Source organism: Hetaerina americana, unplaced genomic scaffold (assembly GCF_022747635.1).
Source record: "Hetaerina americana unplaced genomic scaffold, ioHetAmer1.1.p SCAF_3, whole genome shotgun sequence".
Taxonomy (NCBI): Eukaryota; Metazoa; Arthropoda; class Insecta; order Odonata; family Calopterygidae; genus Hetaerina; species Hetaerina americana.
In genome coordinates, this window is record NW_027286874.1 from 58,188,865 (window position 1) to 58,206,831 (window position 17,967).

General features: G+C 39.1%; 1 protein-coding gene across 1 annotated transcript in view; it reads left to right on the forward strand.

Moving 5' to 3' along the window:
* Window positions 1–17,967, forward strand: part of LOC139690769 (uncharacterized) — a 93,805-nt gene that overhangs the window by 47,714 nt on the left and 28,124 nt on the right. Inside the window, exons 4-8 of the mRNA XM_071588316.1 lie at window positions 223–646; window positions 7,663–7,902; window positions 8,102–8,122; window positions 15,786–15,822; window positions 15,994–16,110. Coding sequence (XP_071444417.1) covers window positions 223–646; window positions 7,663–7,902; window positions 8,102–8,122; window positions 15,786–15,822; window positions 15,994–16,110 — 839 coding nt within the window. The remainder of the gene's footprint in view (window positions 1–222; window positions 647–7,662; window positions 7,903–8,101; window positions 8,123–15,785; window positions 15,823–15,993; window positions 16,111–17,967) is intronic.

Sequence of the window (17,967 nt, forward strand, 5' to 3'; positions counted from 1 at the left end):
TTACTTTTTATTTATACTTTATATTTATTGAAAAAAAATATATATATATTTTTTTTCAATAAATAATTAACAACTAATTCCATTGTTTTATTTTTTTAAACCCTGTATATATTTTCGCTGTGTTTCTTTCGAATAAATCACGGGCATCATTACGCTATGCTTTCATTTAAAATTAACGAAGCATCAAAAGAGGGGGGTACCTAAAGTTGTCTCTCCTCTCAGACGCTGTTCTTCGGCCTCGGCGTCGGAGGCGGCAACAAGAGTGACACGGAGGCCAACCAGCACACCAACCACCACCACCACAAGCACCAGAGGCACCACAAGCACCAGCAGCAGCAGGCGTCACAGCCAGAGAGCGGCCGCCCGGGGTCTTCGTCCCGTCACAGTTCGCCACGCCGTTCGGGCCAGAACAGCTCGGCGTCGGATGGCGTGTCTGGGGAGGAAACAACTGCGGGCCGCGGGAAGAAGCAGTCGCTCACTAAGTACGAGACGGCCCATTTCACGTTCGGCGGCTTCGACTGGAACGTGTGCGTGTATCCGACGGGGGATGGGTCGCCGGCTGCCGAGGAGGGCCGCGGCACGAGCGGGCGACGGAGGGGCGGGTCCTCCTCCGGAAGGATGTCCGTCTACCTCAACAGACTCACCGGTGAGAGAAGGACTTGCACTTTTATCGAACGGCGCGATTCTCTCGTCGTGAACTCAGTGCGGGTGGGAGACAAGCCGGTCGTGATAAATGTTTTCTTACTTAAATTTGTCGCACGTTCCGAATAAATATGTTTACACGTTTTTCCCTGACCTCAAAGCGCTGAAGTTTTTTTAGTTATTACGGTGCGTATTTTAGGCAATATAATTGGCGCCTTCAGTTAATTTTTCAGCGGTGTTTCACAGTGTTCAGCGCGAATGAAATATTTACAAAGTTCGACTACAGCTAATATTAAAACTTTCATTTACTATTTCCCTCCCCCCCACCAACTAACTCCATGTCATAAGCTTTCTAGTATTTTTTTGTGACTCTTGATGTCACTCGTCGAGGGCTGTAACTATAAACGACAGGTGCAATAGCGGCAATTAACATGCATTTTTAATTGATAATTCCAACAAAATAAGCCCCATGAGGCCAATGAGATACCTTAAAGCCAAAGATATTATTTATTAACGTGGCCTGAATTCCCATTTATAAATAATTATGTATTTTAAAGCCAACTTTTTTAAAAAATTAGCTCATCTCAAGTGATTCAAATTGTCAGTCGGATGAATATAAAAAAAGTGATAAGTTCTCCACTTTGCTGGCGGTTTTATCTTCTCCTCACGTTAGTTAGTTCAATAAAATTCAGCACAGTAAAAGTTCGCCTGTCATAAAAAAACAAGGACGAATTTTATTTTCCAAGGAAATGGGAATCATTTCAATGAAATGCAGATTTGGACGTGATGAGTAATTGATGAATTTTGTTTTATTCGGCTCTGTATTCATAAAACTAAATTCCGGTAGCTCTTTCGAAAGTATCATCTCATTTGGACCAAAAACAAATTCGTGAAATATGAGAGGCAAACACTGAAAATTGCCACTAAGAATCTTTTTTTGTGTGCAAACAGTTTTTGTGATTTCTAAAAAAGAGATTATAACCGTCACCGTCATATGCATGCCAAAAGTTTCCCAGTGCATTTTATTTGGGAATTCGAATGCAATTTACCCATTTTCTCTCAACGTAGGTTAGAGTGTGCAGATTAAATCCAGCGGTGAAAGAGTTACATTTTCGGGGCGTGATATGATTGAAATCCAAAAGCACTTCCTACCCCTCCACAGTAATTTCTTAAATGGCCGTACTTCAAAGTAAATTAATTTTCCCTAATCTCCATGTATTAGGGACGAGATTTACTTTGCGAATTAAAAAATGCAACTCAGTGCAAGTTGAAATTGAAGTCCGACTTTGCCTAGTATAGTATACTCGAGGCAGCGGTGGGCAGTGGTATTTTGATTGCAGCCTTGGAATTATGGAACACTTCCCACTTTAATTACCGTGCAGCATATTAGAATAGATCACAATTCTACATCCTATCCCACGACGGGATTAAAACCACGAGCTTCTGATCAGCTATCCTTCCACCAAACCCGTGAAGTAAAATGAATATTTATAACATTTTATTTGAGAGGCCTGGTTCAACCCCGTCCAAATTCCATAGAAATACGAGGACGGGTAAATGCCTCGAAGGCTTGACTTATTTTGGGCATATTTTCACAAAATTTTCGAGTAGGCGTGTCTTCAAACTCGTGTCATGATCATTATCCCTTCATTTTGGCCCTTGATTTATACTCACTGAAATGGTGCCTTTTAGTTTTGGTCTCCAATCTGCCCGCAAAGATGGATGGACAAAACCCGCCCCTCCCTTTCCCTCACCGTTCCCCACCAGGCGGGTTAAGAGATCACCGCGAACACTTGATTTTTTGGTTCCATTCTCATTATTTATGATTTAAATATTTTTCTCGCGCTGCGGCTAAAATTCCTCCATTAATAGAATCCTTCCTCTGCAGGAATCCTTAATTCTCTTGTCTTCTATTCGCCGCGAACGTTCAGTGGATATGAGATTAGAGAAACGGAGGACGAATACGTCCCGAAATCGTGGAAATGAAAATTTTGTTAGGATATGGAAGACGTGAATTTTTACGAACATGCTATCATTCTAAATGAAAAATCAATAACTGTATCACTATCACTTCCAAAATTTATTCATAGATCAATTGTAATATAGCATTCCCTTACTGAATTTATCACATGGATGTTCAAGTATGCCACTTCATGAACGAAATAATAATTCTTTTTAATCTAAGGAATCATTTCAAGTTGGATGGTGACATATAAGAATGAATATCAATAATAAAACAATCGTTAATTTTATTTACACTTTAACTTATGTTAACTTTTCATGTTTTCCTTTCTCATCAAGGATATTATCAGAGTTCACTTTCCTTTATTTTCATTTTTCCTAATTGCAAAAAAAAATTGAGACCAGATTTCTTAAATCTATTTTAGACTCCGCCAGTCGTATCATTGCTGATATATTTGTATTGGTCTACAATTATTGATGCTAGGAGACTGTAAAATTGTAGCTTTACCTCTTTCGTTTCAGAACTATTATCATAAACAAATTCATAAAAATTTAAAGATTTTTCAGATATTTATTTTTCTTCCAATTCCAAACAACGCCTCGATTTTCACATTTCTCGGTTTCCGCGCTGCTTTTATTAATTTTCACATGCAGTATCTCTTAACTTACACTGAGTAATTTGGTGTGTACGCATGTATGCTCCTTTTAACTTATAATGGGATTTATAGTCATGATAACAAATTAAAGTAGAGCCTTGAATTCAAAAATTATTTCACCTAACGATTCTTAATAGTACGACGGCCATTTAAAGGTCAGAATGTCAAACATGCCATTTCATTTCGTTCCACTGAGGTCAATTGTGCCTTAAAAAAAACCTTATTATAAAAGAATACTTTTTGAGCATATGCTTCCATTCTATAAATCACGTTTAAGTAAATCGGTTGGCATTAGTGCTGTTCTATGCCGTTATAAGATCTCTTTTCTGTCACCCATGAGAATTTATTCGAAGGAATGCTGTAATTTCCGTGTCCTGGGGAATTGTAAATCTTCGGCGGCCAATGGTAGCCCTTCGTGTGCTAGGTGACGTGGGAAAGTTGAATCGTGGAAGCCAAAAAAATTTAATCTTTGCCACAAGTGTTTCAGGAGGTATCGGCAGCCATTCAATAAATAAAATTCAACTTCCTTTAAGTGCCCCTCCGCAGACTCCGCAAATGTGTTTTTTTCACCTCCTTCCTCCGAGAAGGGAAAGCAAGGAATTTAATATTTCAAGGACTGAGCTACTTTCTCCCAATAAATCAACCCACTGTCAATTGCCCCGACGCGCTCAATAGATATTTCAAGTTTCATGTATTTCTCGAGAATCAACAAAGCACCGCGGCGGATGGGTTGGGAAAGGGAGGCAGGGAAGCGAGCGAGGAACAGGGAACGACTCACGGTGAGCACGGTTGAATCAATCGCGTCGGTGGTTTTTCTCCCGCCCTTCTTTTGTATCGAGTCTGACATCGATGTAAACACAGCTCCCGATATTGGGAAAAACATGATGTTTTTGTTCCACTGTTCCAGGAATGTGACATCATCGTCCCTCTCACACTCCCTCGCTCTCATACACACCCCGTCCCATTCTTCTCTCCCTTGTGAGTCGACGCGGGTTTGACGGAGCGATAAATGATAGCCGTAATAAATGGAGAGAAAGACTAATGGACGAGGGAGGGGGGGAAGTGAAGCCCGGGCTGGACCTCAGGTTTTCCCTTCGGAAAGGGGATTGAAGGGTTCCCAGGGTTGGACTGTTGGACTGCCGCGGGGATGGAGGATTGGGGGAAGGTGGAAAGTTAGCACACATCCCCTTCCTCCACCCCTCCCCCCACACCTCTTCCCTACCATTTTCCTTTCATTCGAAAACGAGAGGAGCGGGCCGCGTTAAGGGGGGAGGGTGAAACGCCGTGACAGCCACGGTGCGAGCAAACTGAAGTCCGTTTTCACTCCCTTCTCTTTTGTCCCTGTTTCTTTTTGTCCATTTTTTGGGTAGGGGCGGGGTAGGACTGTAAATGCGAATCACTTTAGCCGCAACGGCGTCGCTGTAAAATTTCATTTAAAAAAAAACGCCATAAATACAATCTACATCTATGGGAATCACATTCGCGCTCTGGAATGTCCGTATGTACATCTTAATAACACCTGACTGGGCCTGCGCGTTATTCCTAATAATAAATAAAATATTCTTTTGTATGATTTTGTTTAATTAAATGCTGTCTTTTGGAGCTCGTTACCTAGAATTATGCAATGTCGTATCTACATCTTGTTATATATAATACCATTCTGAAAGCTTGTTTGGCACGCATCGACCCCACTGATTCAAGAGGAATATTTTTACAGGTGTTTCAATTCGTGGGAGCGATGATACCCAACGCAGAGTGGCTATTCCAATCGTATTTTCTAAAAAAATTGGTCAACTTCAATACATTTTGACTCTGTTTATAATAGTTTGGACCTTAAAAATAATAACTCAAGAAATGAATCATTTGATAACTAAAACCGACCGTGTACTCTCGTAATGCCTCCGTTATTGTTCTTTCTACTACGTTATCGAGATATGCAAGACTCGTCATTGATGTACTAAAGCAGTAAGGTCGGATATCGTAATCTTACCTCGTTATAAGGCTATTTCCTTGATCCCGGACCACGTTCTTTGACTGAATTTCTCTTCTCCGATCACTTACTCGGGCGGTCGTGTATCTATCAAAAGGGGGACGTCAGGAAGGCGCAACTGGAAACGAGAGCTTTCAATTTAATTTTTCCATCAATTCCCCTTCTGCCCCCGCGAGCCACAATAGTGTGTGTCAGACGGGATTGATTCCTTTGATACCCTGTTCAATCTGCTTGCACCAATTTCTTCGAGTCCGGAAGCTATAGAAAATGACTTTTCCGAGTCTTCCTTATTGCTACCCTCTATGCTTTTACGTTGGATATTCTTAGCAACTTTGACAGAAATCCTTTTCCAAACTAATGGAGTCCAAAGTTCTTTTAGAAGCGCATGGTGTAACTGCATATGACCCCGGTATCTTACCCGGTAATTTCATAAATTTAGTGATTTCTATGCGGTTCAAAAATCCACATGAGATACATAAAATAATTTCTTGATATTATCCCCCCCGCCCCACTAGATTTGGTACTCCTTCAACCGTTCATAGAAAGTAACCAAGAGTATCACTTATTTCACAGCTGATCAAACTTTTTCAATTTAGGTTTCCAATTTCCAAAATAATACAGTAAAGGATCTCCAGAAAGACAAATCATTTTTCAGTAAAAATAATCAAACTCGATATAAATGACTTTAACGACATAATACTTTGATCAAGTTTTTCTCTTTTAGAAAGAATTTTACCTACGCACCAGCTCCCCGAAGATACTATTGCCGATTATAAACGCAGCAAAGATGTATATTTTAATGTAAAAAGCAAATTAAATACTTTGAATTCGAATTCCACATAGATACGATTACGCCGGTCAACACCATGGGAGATAAATTCAGTCTTGGGTAGGTTTTACTCCATTTCATTGATTCCTAGAGCGTTAAAAACTGTTATAATATTGCAAAAATCCCCCTTTAGGAAGCCTAAATGAGAGTTGCGAAATTCCATTAATTTTAGTTAAACGAATTATCGTTTAGTCCGGGGAAGAAATACATATGTTTCGATGCTATTGAAAACGTCCTCAACAGCAATCTTTCCGTTTTCTCTGTCGAAAAATGTAGGCCAAGTACGGTGAAATTGCAACCCATCTGAAGCAAAGAGACATTCGGAAAAGACAGACAAGGTAACGTGGATAGTGCTCGCAGCCGGCTACTCAAAATGACATCAGAGCCTCAACACAAATGGGCATAGCATCTGGAATCATTGCGAAATTTGTCTCTCTCGTTGATCGCGAACCAATAGCATATCTGACCTTACAATGTGCTTTGCACCGATCAGTTCCGTGCGGTAATAAGTGGCCAAAGGGTCATTTCTCGAGTCCAATGTGCCATACGTCTACGGCCTCAGTTATTTCGTAGTTGAAATCTAATTTCGGACGAGGCTCAAATTCAAATCTACCAGAAAGGTTAAACTGATTTCACTTTGGAATGTGATGCTCTCATTCACAAGAACAAAGTGACAAGGAAATCGGAGATATGAGAGGAATTCATTTGTAAAGATATATGTGTTTTTATATAAATTAATGCAACGGTAGTATCTTTGAGAATTGAAGAAATAAATAGCTCTGCTAACTTCCGGTTGTAATCAAGAAGCAAATTTTAAGGCAACAAATGGATATAAGTGCGAAGTTTGGCCTTTCATATTGTGCTTTTTTAGATACTTGAGTTTCTCAAAATGCCCTTAATATCTCTTGAGCATGCATTTTTGCGAGAGTCTATTTTTTGAAAATCACACTAATGTAAGCATGAAATTTGGTAGGAAAACTTCTGAACAGGTCTTCCATATGCCCATGTAAGTTAAATAATCCACAAACTTACAGGGTTATTCCAGGAAGATAGTTAAATGTTCTATGAGAAATTTGCCAAAGATTGGGTGAGATGTGTTTAGTGCATTCCACGGATAACTACAATATCTATATGACCTATGCTTTCCTGTAAGCCATGAAAAAAAGAGGTTCTAAACGTAAAAAATTGAATTTTTTAAGGTTTTTTGGGAAATTTTGTTAACTTATTGGTGACCATTTATATTTAAGAATTGTTTTTTGAGTTATGACATTAAAAGAGTTGGTAATAGTTTGTGGACTCATTGGATTTTTATGATCATTAAAAATTCGTATTTGAGAGATTTTTATTGATATTTTTTTAATTCAATGCTTCCTGTTCACACAGAAGTATTCTTTAACCCATAATATCGTCTTCACTCAAGCTTTGGACGATCCTTGAAATAACAAATTCGTGAAAATCTTCTTGAAAATAGTGATGAAATACCCATCACCGAAGTGATCCCATCGTTCGAGTCGAGTTCGTCGGCTACTCCTCAAGGGGAGGGTGGTAATATCTCCTTATATTTCCTTCCCTCATCCCCTCAGGCTTCGACCACCAATGCCGCCTCCGCTACAGCTTGTCCCTGGGGGAGGGGGACCGGCGGCTTGACTCGGGGCCCGTGGAGGATCACTCGGACGCGGAGGGCCGCGGCCTGGGCTGGCACCCCAGGGCCCGAATCTCCGACCTCGTGTCCCGCCGCGGTGGAGGCGGTGGAGCTCTCCTGAGGGTACGCCTCGAGATGATAGAGGCGAGGACGCTGAGCGAGGTGGCGATCGCTGCGGCCGGTCTCTCCGGAGGGCTGCTCTCGCCCGGAATACGTGAGTGTCCACCCACACCCCCGATCGAGTTCTGGAGGGAAGGGGGGGGGGAGGAAAGGAGCCGTTCCTCGTGGCGAACGGTAGTCCTTTCGTGGTACCATCAATCAATCATCCAATCAGTTTAAGCATACAATAACTATATCATCAAGCAAAATATTCTGATGAGCTCAGGCTCAAACAATCTATTGTAAAGGTTTGATGATTTTTGGGAGTCAAGAAACTGGGACCCTCATAAATATTGCATTTTGTCAATAGATTTGAGTCTTAACCTAGTTATCGTGTGTAAACCGTATCGAAGGGCCAGGTTTACTCAAAGGCTCCTTAATCATAATTAATATCCTCAATCAACAGACTACTCTTGCAATTAGTACCTAATTGTTTACACCGTAGTGAATAATGATGATATTTGTTTTACCTGTTCTTGATTCCTGTTGTAATTACGTGCGTCCTTGTGAAATGCTTGCTTAAAGTTTAAGCTATGTATTTCATGTCTCGTGTGCTCATTTCTTATTGGTTAAACTAAATATTTATTCATTTGAGTATTGTAAGGGTATTGCAAGAATTCGGTATCAACATAAATGTGGGGAAGACAAAAAGATATTAGGTGAAGCAACATTCAACATTTCCAAACGAGGAAAACTGTTGAGCAAGAGGAATAATTTCAGTATTTTTTAAGCATAGTAACTTGGAATGGAGGCTGCGCTGAAGAAATAAGAATTAGTGATACAACATCTATGGGTAATAAAGCTTATGAAAAGTTTAGAGGATTTATGAGAGCAAGTTGAATTTTAAGAGAATGAAAGACATCCGCCTCCCGTACCTCGTCTTTTCATCCTGAAGAGAGAAAATGCTATCCTGTGGGATTGCAAAGTTATTTGATTCTTCCTTGTGCATTACCAAGATAATCTCCAAGTGCGACCACTCAATATGAATTAAAGACTCGTAAAAATTCAAATAATCATTCTTTTCGAAGTTAGATGAATTAAATCACGTACGAGAGCATTCTTCAGAGCATTATCACCGTAAACAGCTGTTAACACTTCAGTAATGTCAACATAACTTTTACCCCAATTCACCAAAAAACGTGATGTTGATTCGTCGATGCGCACAGCTCGACGATCCGCCAAGCAAAGACGGCTCATTGGGTCTCAGGCAACTAGCGCCGCTAGTGGGTGGGGCTATAGTCCACGTCATGGCCGCCAGACTGCACCAGTTCGCGAATTTATTGTACAGACTACGTATAAGCTCAGAACTAATGATGCATTTTTTTTCTGACATTCATTCCTCATCTTAATGTTCACCTCATTTCAATATTTTCACGAACGCAGGAGCCGTAATGTTTACTGCAGTTGTGATGCCCACCTCACCGTACTTTCTCGTCCCTTTAACTTCCCATCAATCATGGATGGAGGTATTCTTTTCAATTCCCTCAATGCACACTTTGGTAGCTCTCTCGGGTGCATCCCATATTATGTGTTATGGTTACCAAATGTTAGTATGACGTATAAGGCAAAATTAATATGTATCAGCTTTCGTGGTAATTATTTTTATTTACCATCCGACTGCATGATTTCCGGAAATTCAAAATATTTCTGAACCTCAGAGGCAAACAAATTCAGAAATTTTATTATATAAAATCTACGATGAGCTAAGCATGTACACTGCTATCAGAACTGTATTTGATCATTTTGACCTATCAAAATATTTACCCACGGCGAATTCAAAGAGAGAAATAAACTGCGAAGCGTTTTTAGAATTTTTCGGGTATTCAAATAGTCTAGACGGATTTTTAGGTATTTCGGCGCATTCACTAGCGCGTTTGAAGTTGGAAGGATGAAATAAAATGATTCGTCAATCCTCGTCCCCCCCCCTCTAGCCCACTTGAAAGAGACCATGCACCTGGACCCCTCCTGCCTGTGGGTGCTCGGTCGGAAATCCACCCACGTAAAGAACCACAGAGCGAAAAATTGCCGCTAGTGACTCGAAATTTCTATAACGAACACTTGGCAAGTATTTCATTTTTAGCAGTTTCAGAAATAAAAATTTTATATCGTGTGCTGTGGTTCAAAATTTCCAGGCAAAGAGCGAATTTGGTGGAAGAGCGCGCGTACAATATTGCGTAAATGATTCGTCCTTAGCGAACAACACGAATATTCCGGCGGGTAACAAACTTGAATATCTGTCCTTTCCTGGAACCAAATTCCCGCTCTTTTCATTGTTAGAGTGAGATAGATCGTTTTACGAGTTTTATTGCTGAGTAAAAATATAATATCCACTACCATATTTTGTAGAAACGTCCCAGGTTAAAATAAGGAGTGAATTTGTAGTTTTCTAGTCAACAGTTTATTGGACAGCAGAGATGATTTCCGCAGATACCCATGGTTGTATTACATGTATACCTACTGTCATGGTACCACCACTTGGATGTGTGGAAAGGGGTGATAAACGACCAGACTACTTTTGACACAATAATTTTTCCCCCTGGTGCGGTCGGATATCGTTATTCTGATCCCTTATCGTTCGTACGAAAATGATATCTTAAATTTATCTGTCCTACACTTAACCTTTCTAATTTCATTACATGATCTCTTCTACCCAAATACGATCGGGTTAATAACATTTTCTAAAGAGACATTCTTCCGATTAATTCAAAAGATTTAGTTCTTAATTTAACTTCCACTCCGTGAGTGAATCCCAACCTAGCTCCACTAATAATTTTGATACGGTACTAAGTTTATCATGACAACGTTTTACAAATCTAGCTCCTCTACGCTGCACGCGATCTACTTGTCATTGGGCAATCAATCCAATTTTATGAGAATCCCATGTACTAAAAGCATGCAACTATTCCAAACGAGGCCTATTCAGTGAAAGATAACATTACTCTTTAACCTTTTCGTCACATTTCCCCAATATTCATTTTATTCAAGTAAAAAATGTAAATTTTGTTGATCCTAGATATTTCAAGGTTAAAGCTGGAAATCGGTTAGTTACCAATTACTTTTGCAGTGGAAAATTGCAATGCCGCAGTTCATTTTAATATTTCACTGTGAATGATGTTGAACGCAGTCATAGTGAAATTATTTTTAGTCAAATTTACATAACGTCATAAGAGCCAAATATATTTCCTCTATGGGTATCGCGTTCTATGGCCAACACGAAGACAACGGGTCCTTCACCTTTTCAGGCATTGGGGTTGCATTTACACGTGAACTTGATTTGTTTTATATAAGTTAATACCTCGCCGACCCCGGTGGCGGCGGGGTAATGTCCTCATCTACCTACCCAGAGGTCGCGCGTTTGATTCCCGCCTAGGAGGTTTTTCCTTTCCTCTTACGGCTTGGATATAAGTAATTGTCTAGTTGTTATATCATTATTCAAAGTCAGATGAAAAGGCCGAAGTGCTATTTTCGGGCTAATGCAAAATAAATAAATAGTGTAATGCGATCTCATAAAAACTCGATCTCTACCCTATTCTTTATAAGTATTCTTTTATTTATTAAAATCTCAGTCCAGTTATCAGACTTATTTCGTAATGATTTGATACTGTGAGGCAATGGGATGCTGATAAAAGATGGTAAAAGAGGGTAGAATGCTGGAAAAGAGAAGTAGAGGGAGTAAAAAAATTGGCATTCTGGATGGAACTAAGGGAGATAGAATGTATGCACAGCTAAAAAATGAGTAGCTGTAATATTTGGGGTCTAAGAACGGCAGGCTTGGTTAGTTTGAGCTTAAGACTACAGCAGTGTGTATACCCAGTGTCCATGAAAAATCTACCCTAAGCCGTTAGATTACTAGGTACTATAATAAACTGAATAACATTCAGCAATAATTATAATTAATCATTATCAAATTCCCGGTCTTAATGGTAAAAATTTTCCTGAGGATGTGATTGTTCAATGAGGTCAGTATAATAACTTTATGGGCATTTTAATGCTATCAATACAATTTTCAAGCTCAAATCGGTCATCAGCCCATTTATCACACCAAAAACAAATTTTTCAGTATCCTTGAAGAAACATTCCAACGAAATAATGATTCCTATTTCCTGGCACCTTCTTTGAGATAGGGTAACTAAACCCATGAAAACATTTATCCAAACTGGAAGCGTTTCAATTGACATTTTAAAATTCTCGGAGAGCTTAGCTGCGCATTCGTTTCACAGCCTTCAAGATTATCTTTTTTTTGCGTCTTTTTCTCGCCCATCCTACCCTTTTTTCCGTCCGCTGTCTGATAATGACAGCCGTGGTTCATTACGAACAAAGAACATTTACTATCTAGGATTGAATACTCAGTCATTCTTTTAGTAGTACCTTGACGTTCCGTACGTAGTAATCTCTTTGATTAAAGAACAACATTTGAAACAAAGCAAAGCTGTTGGAGCGAAATTCTTTCTTTGGAAATACGTTTCCTTTCGCGAGAAGTGGAAAAAAAACAATATTGTTACTTTCCCGTCAGTGTGCACTCTGTGAGCGTGGGCCATTTCACCTGAAGCGGCCATTGCATTTGACCGATTTCTTCCACGTCCCCGAGTCGTTCATTCTTCTTTCTGCTAGATAAGGGGAAACTGACAACCACGCACCTTTGTTTACAACTGGGCGTATTTGAAGCCAAACCACTCATACATTTTATCTTGTGAAGCGAGCAAGTCTTGATTTTCACGTATTCAGTTCATCAAATATATTCAAACGATAGAATGTTTTTATTTAAGCTCTTTTTTGGTCATATGCCATTTTTTGTTTTACATAAATTCATTCAAAGGGCAATGGAGCATATTTTTTCAATTGAACGGGTGCCAAAAGTGGCTGAAGTGAATAGAGCTTGCGCTAAATTACTCCCGAGAGCGTGAACTATATTTTGGACGAAGAGTTAAAATTAATCTTCAAGGGAAACCATTGTCTGTTTTATTTCAAACGTTTACTACATTTTCAGTGGATCCATATTTGTGTGTTATTTTATGTTATCACCTCAACTCCTGATGGTTTTTTTTCTCAATAATATCATATTAAATACCTTTACCTTAAAACTGTCATTACGACTGAAGTATTTTTTAATGTCTTATATAAATGATATTTTAATAAATTTCGTGAGATTTTAATAATAACCTATTTTTTATTTACATTATAATTTTTTAATAATATAATAATTTAATATATAATTACAAATAATTTTATAACAATAATACATACCTAACTTTTACCAATTAATGATAAGTGCCAAATAACATGATACCATGACCCTATGTGATTATTACTTTCATACTTTATAGCCTCGCTGCAATCAGTTTGTACTAGTGTTTTTCTTATACTCCGAGAATAAGGCATTTCATTTAGTATATTGAGTAGAATTAATTAATGTATTGCGGAAAATAGGATTACAAGGGGTATTGGAGGGGTAGGCGACTTATCCGCAAGTTGTAGATGTTTTAAACTGCTCAGGTACGAACGGTAAATAGCTTTAGGAAAAGGGCTAAGATAGGGGCTCATTATTACCCGAGCTATTCGACTTACATGTGGAGGAAATAGTTATAATAGCACAATATGAACTGGTGATTGGAATTAAATTTGGAGGGGAATTGGTAAAATCAGTTAGCTTTGAGGATGACCAAGCATAATTTAGCCAGCCTGCCAAGGGATAACAAGCATTGCTGAGCGCATTAGAAAATTAGTACGATAGGTACAGGAGGAATATTAATATATGCAAAGCAGATATTATGCGGCTTTCGAGAAAGAGGAAGTTAAATGTGAAAATGGAAGAGCAAAAACTAGAGCATGTGGAGCAGTTTAGTTACCTTGGCAGAGCTTATGAACGAGATGGTAAAACTAATACGGGCATCAGGAGAAGAACTATGTTAGAGAAAGAAATTATCTCAAGTAGGAAGTAATTGATCACAGGGACGTTGAGTAAGGATGTTAAGAATAGACTCGTTAAAACTTTGGAATGCAGCGTTTTTGAACGATACAGAAACATGATTGTTGACTCAAGATGATAAGCGTGGATTGGGGGCTTTTGAAATGTGGGTGTGAATAGTAAAGGTTAAATATGTATAGAAAAGAAAACAAAGGAAAAAGTGATATGCATAGTTGGGATGAGAGTAAATTTTTGGTAGAAATTCAAAGGAGCTAGGAAGAGTTGATGCGAAGCATTTTAAATGTGGTGAGATATTGAAGACTGTCAAAGAAGGGAGGACTCTAGCAATGTAGGGAAAGGGGAGGAAAAGTATAGGCATATTAGACGGAAGTAAGGAAATACATATGTATGCGGAATTGGAGAAGGGTGTATTGTAGTTTCATGTTGCATTTTATTAATAGAGGTATAGAGATTAGTCGTTGTTCAACCTACCATGAACGATAGAACACCAAGAATAATAATAGTAATTTCTGATATACAGGATCACGTTTTTGACAGTAAAACATTACTATTCCGTGTAAACCGTGCAACGTTTTAATCCAAGTTAAACGCAGTTAATCCAAGTCTACCCTTAACATATTACCTCCATTTATTTCTCAACTTAGAGGAAGAATGTTGAAGATAAATTGTTTCGATCAGTCCACTATTGGAGACGTGCACTACAGAGTAAGTTCGAAGAGTAATCCTCTTTCTAGGTTTTGATGTAGCTGCAATATTGAAGCATCAGTTGCTCATCTAGCTATTTTTACTAGGTTCATGTTTAAAGAGCTAGGTTGAGGAAAAAGCGCTTGGTTTAAGCCAAAAGGCGTTGTTATGACAACACTGGTTGCATATCTCATTAATCATACATCCGTACGCTTCAGTAGTTCCATCGCGGCATACAAATCTCATGCTACCGTTTTCAGAGTGAAAGTTCGGAAACCATCCATTTCAATCTGGAAATGAATTACTCGAAGTAGAAATGGACAAACAAGTGACTTGGCGGCATGGATAAAAAATACTCCGGTATGACTAAATACATGTGTGCATGATTTAATAACGAGTAATGGATATTTCGAATGTATGATCATAAATTTGTTGAACGGAAGTTGATAATTCCCAGATCAAGGGCTTTTATCGTTTACCTTACTGAGAATACAGTCGCAATTAGTCTTCATTCAACAATATTTACGAGTAAATTTGATGAACAGTGATTTATGAGATATAAAAAGTTATTACAAAACACTTGAAACATTGAACTATTATGTATTCTAAAACTAATATGTCTCAATTTTTCTTCTGTTCGAGTAAATTTAATTTGAATTGATCGTAAAAGAAGTTAAGGCAAAAGTTATTGCGCACTATGATCGAAATTTCCTAATTTAAATGACGCTCATCCTAATTTTAAGCTGTGTAATCTTGTAAAGTATCTTTGCAATTTTTTCGTGCCATCGACGACGTAGGGCCACCGCAGAAGGGAGTTTTTGCGATCGTCCTTCTTAGAAATGATTCAACTACTTTCTGAAGAAAATGAAGAGAGAGAATTAATTTAGAAAGAAGGAGATGGCCTATTTTTTTTCTTGAGAAATAAACGATTGACAAGATTTACATTCGTGATGATATCCCACCAATTCAGGAGGTCGATGGAGTTTCTGCAAAGGGATTATAATTACATGGTTTATTTATTTTAATTCTCGGAGAGAATGAGTTTCTGATTGTTTCGTCAATTAGGTCAGCGTTGAACTTCGCCGTTGGAAGGCTTTAACTTTCTGCTCTAATCCGCCTTCATTTTAAGGCATTCCGGTGAAATCTGTCACTCGCAGCTAAACCCCAGAGGAGCGGAATTAAAATGCATATATGCACAGGAGACAATTAAGAATGATAACGAATAATTTGCGGCATTTTGAATCCATAGTTTCTGCTCGCAATGACTATCTTCCTTCCTTCTCCTCATCACGCAGCCACGTCCATCGGCAACACCCTGAGGCCGGTCTCCCCGTCCGCGTCGTCCTACTCGATCGCCGCCTCACCGCTCACCTCGTGTGCCCCCTCGGGGATCCTCGGGGGGGCCGCTTCCCCATCGTCGCCCTCCGCCACCCATCACGGCCTCCTCTCCAACGCCAACTCACCGCCCGGGGGCGCTGGGACCTCTGCCGGCCCCTGCTCCAGCCAGTGCTACGACCGGGACAAGCAGGCGTGGATCATCCGCACGGACACCCACTCGGAGACGGTGAGGTTGCATATGGTGTTCAAGGACGTGCAGAACGTACCCAGGAATCACCTCAGGTGAGTGGGGGCGAAAAATATATATATAAATAGGGAAGGGAAAGTATATTCGGGCGAATATATATTTTAATAGAGGAGGCGACCGACAGGTGGGGTCATTTGCGCCATTAGGGACAGATGGGAAATATTGTAGAGGTAGATTTTCAGATAAGGGTGGAGAGAAACCTAGGGTGTCGGCATTCGCATACTCTTAACGATAGACCTCAAGGGGTCACACAACTTAACGTTCTATTTAACGGACACCGTGCTCCACTTTAAATGTTTTCCATATGACACTAGTGAATTAGGGGTCGGAGATGCCTCTGAAAATCCTACCACCGCTGTTAAATAAACCCAGACACATGGGGTGGAAAACCGTTACACCAGTTACCGTACCAACTCGATCCCCGGATGACGTGGGTTAATGTGGGGAGATGATGTTTTATGCAAATCCTCCCTCCGATCGACGGTTACATGCAGCGCTCTAACTCCTCTGCACGTGCTCCAGATCTGAAATTTTATTGTCGTGACTCCAAGTGGAGTGGCAGGCTTAAATCAGTGAGCCAAAGCAACCCAAAAGCAGTTCAATTTAAACATTTTTTGTTCTTTGGACGTGACTTTCAGGATTGAGTGGTATTGGGGAACAATTGTGTAGTTCCATGCATGATTTGGTGGAATAAGAATATATTATTGGGCAAAATAAATGACATTTTTCACTCTTTGAACGGTTTATTTCAGACGAGGTTTCGATGTATTGAATCATCTTCAGGTCAGGAGACCTGAACGATTCATGGCAAATAATAGTTCACTATTCCACTGTTCCGTCAACGATGGAAACCTGAACTCAGAAGTTCATGTAGTACATCAAAGCCCGTTTTAAAACAAATCCTTTTGTTCAGTGGAAAATTACAATTTTTGCAGTCATCAATACTAAACCAAAGTTTAGTAACGAATACATTTAAAATTTATCCCACCTAATAAAATATTTTACCCCACAGATTTACACTACTTAATTTTTTTAATGGAATATGGATACCCCTAAGTGAACCATTTCCCGTGTTGTCATCAATAGTAACTTATTTGAAGAGGAATTTGGCAACTTATCACATTATTTACTCCATTAAACCTAGAGAGATGAATTTATGTTTTAAAATATAAATTGTGTCCCAGGTATACACTTTGAAAAACAAATAAATTATATGTTCAATGAAATAGCAGTTGATTACGCGGGCGTTTTGAAGATATTCGATGTTATTTATTATAGATTAATTATTTCAATTCGGTAAATTCAACTCTATTGTTATTACCGCCACCAAATTGCAGCGCCTGTCTAAAAATTGCGTCTTGGTTTTTTAAAGAACATTCTATTTTCGCATGTTTTCATCGCTGTCAGTGATACACTTTCATACTTTATTGAGTCTCGTGCCATTTTTCAAGATAGTTTGACATAGAAAGTACAAGATTAGCGCCAATTGAAACTTCAAAATCCATTGATGTAGCTTGTTCTTCAGCTTTTGATCACTACTTTTGTGTCCTTAAATCAAAACTACGCTCTCATATGAGTGTTATTTTTCCGCTTCATCCTGCGCTGCGGCATGAAAAAATGACTACCGTTGTTGGTGGGGACTCAAAAATGTATGAATACAATATTAATTTTCGTTTTGTAATAGTAATAATTCTAATTCTAATCCGAATAGGAACATTTTTTCACACCGGGTACAATCTTGAAAACTAATCAATTCACCTTACATTACGATGCAAAAAATATGAATCCTGCATTCCTTGGCCAAAAATCCCGAAGCATTGCAAAGTCAAGTGACAATTGAGGTTTAGGTGGTGGATATAAATCTCTCGTTCAGGGCAGTATAACTGTTATTA